Source organism: Odocoileus virginianus, chromosome 16, assembly GCF_023699985.2.
Source record: "Odocoileus virginianus isolate 20LAN1187 ecotype Illinois chromosome 16, Ovbor_1.2, whole genome shotgun sequence".
Taxonomy (NCBI): domain Eukaryota; kingdom Metazoa; phylum Chordata; class Mammalia; order Artiodactyla; family Cervidae; genus Odocoileus; species Odocoileus virginianus.
This window is the reverse complement of record NC_069689.1, coordinates 54,478,413-54,485,799: the sequence shown is the minus strand read 5'-3', so window position 1 is coordinate 54,485,799 and position 7,387 is coordinate 54,478,413. Positions and strand designations below refer to the sequence as shown.

The window sequence follows — 7,387 nt, the reverse complement described above, 5'->3', positions numbered from 1 at the left end:
CTAGTTAGTTATAAGGGATGGCATGGAGGTACAGTAATACTATGCTCTTATGATCACCCATAGAGAAACCATTGCATGTGGAGCCTGACACAAAATTCTTTAGACTTGAATTAGAAAAGGCATCTCTCTGATAGATTTCTTCTTGTTCCAGTTTACAGGCAACTAATCCTCACTGCATTGGATCAAACAGACAGGCACAATCAATTCAGGGAAAGGAAGCAATGCCAGGTCTGCTCAATCTTTCCTCAATGAACAGCAGAGGAGATGGGAGGTGGTGGAGGGAGCAGCAAAGATGGAAAGAAAGAAAGAAAACGCAGGCATGTCTGCACCCAAGATAGCTCAGCAAAGGCGAAGATGAAAAGACACATTGAAATATACATCCTGGCAGATGGAAGCACTTGCTGTCAGAGAAAAGAAGCTTAAATACCACCACGATGCCAAACACACCAAGCCTTTGGGCGCTGAGGGCGTGGAAGGAGCAGGGGCAGACGGAAGTGGTTGTGATGTCAAAACGAAGTCAGTGCAGTGTCTCTGGGGAGGGAAGAGGTCTGGACTTACTTAAGTCTCCAGAGTCTATGATCTATAGCATCATGTGATAAGCAAGTTAATTACTGCACTTAAGTAATTAAATCTCACAGAAAACCAGTGCCTTCTGAAGCATTATGAATTTAAGCTATTAGATCTTTCTAGGCTTGACTGGCCATTTGGTGAGAAGTCACACTGGAATGGCTGCCTAACAGTGGCAGGATGAAAATTCATGAAAATGAGCTGGAAATAAGAGACTTCAATATAAACAGTTTTCTCTCTGCCTTTGGATGTGAGGATGCTCCCTCAACTATTGGTAGCCACTTCCTTCCCCAACAGCTCAATTTCCGTCTCCCTCCCTTGGTTAAAATGTGGGCAATGACATTCCTTCCATCCGCTAATGTCTGTTGATACTCTTTTCTCTCTCTTGGCCATTATATCTCTCTTTCTTCCTCCTAAGTACAATTTGCCTACAGTGCAGGGCATCAAAGAGGCTCATGTGGATAACAGTTATCCATCTTCTGACTCATTAACAAGCCTCACAATTCTCAGAGACCCATCCTCCCCCTGCCATGGCTGTGAGTCAGGTTCTCGGACCAAAGTATTCATCAGCATCATATATTCTGAGACCGGAACATTGCTATTTAAGAATGGGAAGATTAAATCATTTCTTGTCCCCCAAGTGTGCAGATATGAATGATGAGATTGCCTTTTCTGAGCTAATGACTCCAAAATGATACCTGTACACATATAAACATATAACTGTCAAACCACACATAAGTAAGTGTGTATGTGTGTTGCTAAGCTGCATCTTCTTTGCCATAAGCAAAATTTTATAAAAATGTATATTTATAAATATACGTAGGTTTCTATGTGCACTTATGTACAAGTAAGCATCCTCCCCCGCCCCCGTCTTCATCAAGAACTCAGGATGTCCCAGATCTGGCTCCAATAGAATTCTACTCTCCCACCTTCATTTGGCAGTTCTTCCATGTTTTTTTCTTTATCAAACACCCACAGGTCCATGTGACTTTCACTTCTGAGATATTCTCCAATGGACACACAAAGGTTCCAATTGTGAGCAACTTACTTCTGCAGGGAGAAGTCCAGAGGCTCTTCCTCAGCATTCAGCAGAGCTGCTGCGCGGGTCAGGAGATGATGGCTGCAGCTTCCAGATCTGAGTTCCAAGACAAGGAGCCCCAAGCAGAACATGGCTCCCATCTCCTCCAGCTCACTGGTACCAAACTGTAGACCCTGCCGGTTAAAGAGAGCAGTCAACAGTGAGTGCAGAGTGGAAATGCAGCGAGGACAATCTGTGATTAGGAGGAAGGATTCCTGGAAGCATGTCTATCACAGAAATGATGAATTAATAGTATTTGTCGGTCACTGCCCAGTGAGATTTGTCATGTGCTTTGTGGATTGGTGGTTCTCAGCCTGCATGACATCAACCTTAGGGGAGAACCCCCAAGACAATAATGAGCAGTTAGGGGTACTGAAAGGCAGGAGGGTGCTTAAAGATCCAGGAGCCACCCCCCACCCCGACTTCTGATAAAGCAGCAGTGCTTCTCTCTATATTTTACAAAAAGATTTCACAGCTGAAACAAAAGTTTGTAAATGGTCTTATTAAGAGAGACTAAAAGTCTGCTTATGCCAAAATACAAAGAAAGCAATAATAAATTAAAAGAGTTTCTTGTAGAAAAAAAAAAAAAGAGATATCTTTTCTCTCCCATAAATTTACCAACCAATGGAGAATGAAAGAGATCTTTGATGTAAAAACACTGAATCTCAAAACATAAATAAATAAAATAAAAACCACTCAGTGTTTATTTAGAACCACATATTCAGCTGTCCTAGGATAACACATGAAAGCAGAGCTGTGACATATACTCTATGCTATTATTAACAGTTAACAAGCAACTTGAATGTTGACCATGTGTCATTGTGTTCTGAGCTCTCTTACATGCATTGACTCAGTGAAACTTTACCAAAGTCCTATGAGTTCATTATAGAGTACTGAGCTTGTATAGCAGGTTCCGGCTAGTTATCTGTTTCAAACATGGTAGTGTATATATGATGGTCTAGATAGGTGAGATGGTTGAGGGGGGTCCAAGAGGGACAAGATATATGTATACATATAACTGAACTGGAAAAGGTCAGTTTTCATTCCAATCACAAAGAAAGGCCAAAGCCAAAGAAAGTTCAAATGACTGTGCAGTTGTCTTCATTTCACATAGTAGCAATGCAATGTTCAAAATCCTCCAGTCTAGGTTTCATCAGTATGTGAACTGAGAACTTCCAGATGTACAACCTGAGTTTAGAAAAGGCAGAGGAACTAGAGATCAAATTGCCAACGTTCTTTTAACCATAGAGAAAGCAAGGGAATTCCAGAAAAATCATCTACTTCTGTGTGATTGACTATACAGAAACCTTTGACTGTGTGGATCACAACAAACTGTGGAAAACTCTGAAAGAAATGGGAATATAAGACCAGCTTCCTGGCCTCCTAAGAAACCTGCATGCAGGTCAAGAAGCAACAGTTAGAACCAGGCATAGAACCATGTACTGGTTCAAAATTGGGGAAAGGGCACGCCAAGGTTCTGTATTATCACCCTGCTTATTTAACTTCTATGCAGAGTACATCATGTGAAATGCCAGGCTGAATGAATCACAAGCTGGAATCAAGATTGCCAAGAAGAAATGTCAACAACCTCAGATATGCAGATAATACCACTCAAATGGTAGAAAGCAAAAAGGAAATAAAAAGCCTCTTGATGAAGGCAAAATAGAAGAGTGAAAATCTGGCTTAAAACTCAACATTCAAAAACCTAAGATCATAGTAACCAGTCCCATCACTTCAAGGCAAATAGAAAGGGAAAAAGTGGAAACAGTGACAGATTTTGCTTTCTTGGGCCACAAAATCATTTCAGACAGTGACTGAAGTCACAAAATTAAAAGATGCTTGCTCCATAGAAGAAAAGCTATGACAACCCTAGGCAGCATATTAAAAAGCACATACGTCACTTTTCCAACAAAGGTCTGTGTCATCAAAGCTATTGTTTTTCCAGTAGTCATGTATAAATGTGAGACTTGGACAATAATGAAGGCTTAGTGATGAAGAATTGATGTTTTCAAATTGTGGTGTTGGAGAAGACTTTTGAGAGTCCCTTGGATGTGAAGAAGATCAAATCAGTCAATCCTAAAGAATATCAACTCTGAATATTCATTAGAAAGAAAGATGCTGAATTTACAATACTTTGGCTACCTGATGTAAGAGCCAACTCGTTGGAAAAGATCCTGATACTAGGAAAGATTGAGGGCAGGAGGAGAAAGGGATGACAGAGGATGAGATGGTTGGATGGCATCACCAACTCAATGGACATAAGTCTGAGCAAACTGTGGGAGACAGTGAAGGATAGGGAAGCCTGGCGTGCTTCCAGTCCATGGGGTCTCAAAGAGTTGGACACAACTTGTTGACTAAACAACAGCAACAAATAGCTGATTCGCTTTGTTGTACAGCAGAAATTAACACAACATTGTAAAGCAATTATATTTTTTTAAAAAAGTCCTATGAGGTGTCTGTGTGTGTGTGTGTGTGTGTGTGTGACGTCAGCCGTGTCTGACTGTTTGCAAATCTGTGGATTGTAGCCCACATGCAGAGCTCTTCTGTCCATGGGATTTTACAGGCAAGAACACTGGAGTGGGTTGCCACGCCCTCCTCCTGGGGATCTTCCCCACTCTGGGGTCAGTCCTGCTTCTCTTATATCTCTTGCTTTGGCAGGTGGGTTTTCTACCATTAGCGCCACCTGGAGACTCATAAATTGATTCTGACTTAACAACTCGACAAAGAGCTATATGTAGACTGGGAGGAACTCTATATTACTTTATGAGCTACAAAGTGCACGATTTTTGAAGTTAGATTAAAATATTGGATTTGAATCCTAATTTTACTATCTTATAAATGTGTTATCTTAGAATTGTGAACTTCATTCATCTTGATTTTCTCATCCATAAAAGAGATTATAATTCCTTCTTCCACATATTTAGACGTGCCGTGATAAAGAATATTTCAAAGTCCCCACAATATTGATCAGTTTTATCTCAATTTTTCTTTTCTTCTTCCTATAAAGATATTTAATATTACAGAATTCAATGTAGTTCTAAGGTCTTCATGTTTATAATGCACATTTCAGTTACATGAAAAAAAAATCAATAGTTGAATATTATATTTTTTAAAAAATAGATTTTCCATCCAAAGAACAGTAATCTAGAAGACAGGGATGTGATAGTAAAAATTTTAAAAGACTGGCCTAAGTGTCACAAGGAAAAATGAAGTTCCAAGTTAGGAAACTGTTTCATGAGAGAATTTCTAGGTAAAATGATAAAGAAATGTGTAAAGTCCTCAACTTTATCTCAGCTGTTTAAAAATGTGGTTTGCTGCATGTTTGGACACCTGTTTTCCTAAAGAAAGGAGACATTACTTCAGAGTTAAGGGAAGTCTGTTCCTCCATATACAACAGCAGCAGGAGGGGAAAGACAGATGTTTAACAAGTGATTTTTCCTTAGGTCAATCGAGAAGATCCCTTTTCACAAAAAGAGAAAAGATCTCGGTCTCTTTCCAGCTACAAGTGCTCTGAGGTCCAATGCTTTTCCTCCTCTCATTTCCTGACTGCTCTGCTTCATTCTACAGTGGCTGGCTTAGTCGGGAGCAATGAAGTGGAGGTCAGACCCTCCTCCTCCACCCTCCTGCCTCGCTGTGGCAAAGGGGAATAAACAAGGAGGGTATGAACAAGAATCCAGGCTCCAGGGATAGGCAGCATAATTGACCCATGTGTGTTAGCCCAGCATCCAGTCCAACATATAACAAGTCAGAAGAAAGAAGAGTCCCGGGGGAAATAAATCTCATAGCAGGCACAATATTGGCAGATCAGAGGAAGTTTCTACATACAAGTCAAATTCTGTACAGCAACAGTCAAAAAGATAGCATTGTTTTTTTACTACCATAACACCTTACTTTTTAAACTAATTTATTTTTAATTGGAGAATAATTGCTTTACAATATTGTCTTGGTTTCTGCCACACATCGGTATGAATCAGCCATAGGTACACATATGCCCCCTCCCCCTTGAACCTTCCTCCCATCTCTCAGCCCTTTAAACCCCTCTGGTCTTTACAGAGCCCTAGCTTGAGTTCCCTGAGTCAGACAACAAATTCCCATTGGCTACCTATTTTACATATGGTATTGTATATGTTTCCAGGATACTCTCTCCATTCTTCCCAACCTCTAAAAAAAAAAAAAGAAAAAAAGAATAGCATTTTCATAATGCAAAAAGAGTCTCAGAATAGATATCAGTTCACTTATTTCAGTTAATGATTGGTAAATAAAATGACTAGACAAGAAGACATCAAATAAAGAAACTTGCAGCATTTGTTGACTGTGGGGCCTTGAGGAACACCTGTTCCATTTCGCTCTCTACTATGAATCTCACTTTAGTAACCTATGCTTTTTACTCTCAAAATGTATGAAGAACATTTGTTTTTCCAAATGGCCTCTCCTTCCTTCCTACATTCAGCCTGGAGTGAAAATCTCAGAGGCAAGGACTCAGCAATATATGCTTTTTTTTTTTTTTTTTTTAAATATATCCCTGGCATGGAACACATAGTTCAGCATATGGTATATCCTCCGTATATTACAAAATGGTAAGTAATGGCTATAAATGGATGGATATGCAGAGGCATGGGTGTGTGTCTCTTGGATACTTATTGTATTTGCTGAGTGGAATGGTATTTCTCTGGATAGCAAATATAGGAATGCCTTTAAATTCTGTTCTCCTGCTGTTAAATGCCATGAGCATTTTTTTAAATTCTTATTTTATTTTTGTTTCAGGAGATGCATTTACTCCCTGGATACATTTGGGGAAATAGGTAAACAAAAATTAAAAATTCTCTTATCTATATTGGTCAGTTACTGTGTACTCACAGCAGTAGTTTTATAGATAAATCTGGCTTTGGGTTAGTTTAAAAGTGTATCTTAGTAAAACAGAGAACCAATTTTCCTCTCCCTAAGCTTAGTTTGATTAATTAGGATTTGTTTTTCACAGCCAATGACAAAAAGTTTGACTAAAGTGAATTAACCATAAATGGAGCTTTCTTTTTTGCATATCATAAGTTTCAGTGGGTATTAAGTTTCTGGCCTTATTTCAGTTGTCTTAACAAAATCAGGGTCACTATATCTGTTATTCTCCTGATTTTCTCATCATGACTGCAAGGTGGCTGCAGTAGCTCCAGCCAGCACATCACCATTCAAGGAAGGAGAAAGAGAAAGTGGTGGGGGAGGGGGGAGATGACAGCATATTCTTGCTTACACTTTATTGGTCAGAATTATGTAATAAAGCAAACACTAGCTTTATAATTGCCTGGTAAGTAAATAGTTTAGATTGCTCATCCTTTTTAATAAAGACATGTAAGAAAGAAGAGTGTTAGAAACAAGATTGGGTGAGTCCAGCAATGACACACCAATATCCATATATCAATGCTACTAGAAAGTATAGGTCCTTATTTTTTTCAACACATTGGTAAGCAAAACTCACTAGCACAGCTCTTTACATATACATATATTTCTAAGCTTTCCTTGATAATCTACCTCAAAATAATTTAAATTCATAACTATATTTGATCCCCAAACTGGCTAGTAACCTCACCCTCGTATAATTTTTAAATATCAACATAGGAAGAATATTTGTATTCTTATAGAAAATTACCAATTGTAACATTTAAAAATAAGTTTTAAAATAACTTTAAAGTTAAAATAACTTTAAAGTCTAAAATTTAATTTTTTTATTTTAATATTTGTATTATTGCAGAA

At 38.7% G+C, this 7,387-nt stretch overlaps 1 protein-coding gene across 1 annotated transcript in view; it reads right to left on the bottom strand.

The window, feature by feature from the left end:
- Nucleotides 1–1,611: 1,611 nt before the first annotated feature.
- AGBL1 (AGBL carboxypeptidase 1) overlaps nt 1,612–7,387 on the bottom strand; it is a 595,368-nt gene continuing 589,592 nt past the window's right edge. The window contains exon 21 of the mRNA XM_070477529.1: nt 1,612–1,779. Coding sequence (XP_070333630.1) covers nt 1,612–1,779 — 168 coding nt within the window. The remainder of the gene's footprint in view (nt 1,780–7,387) is intronic.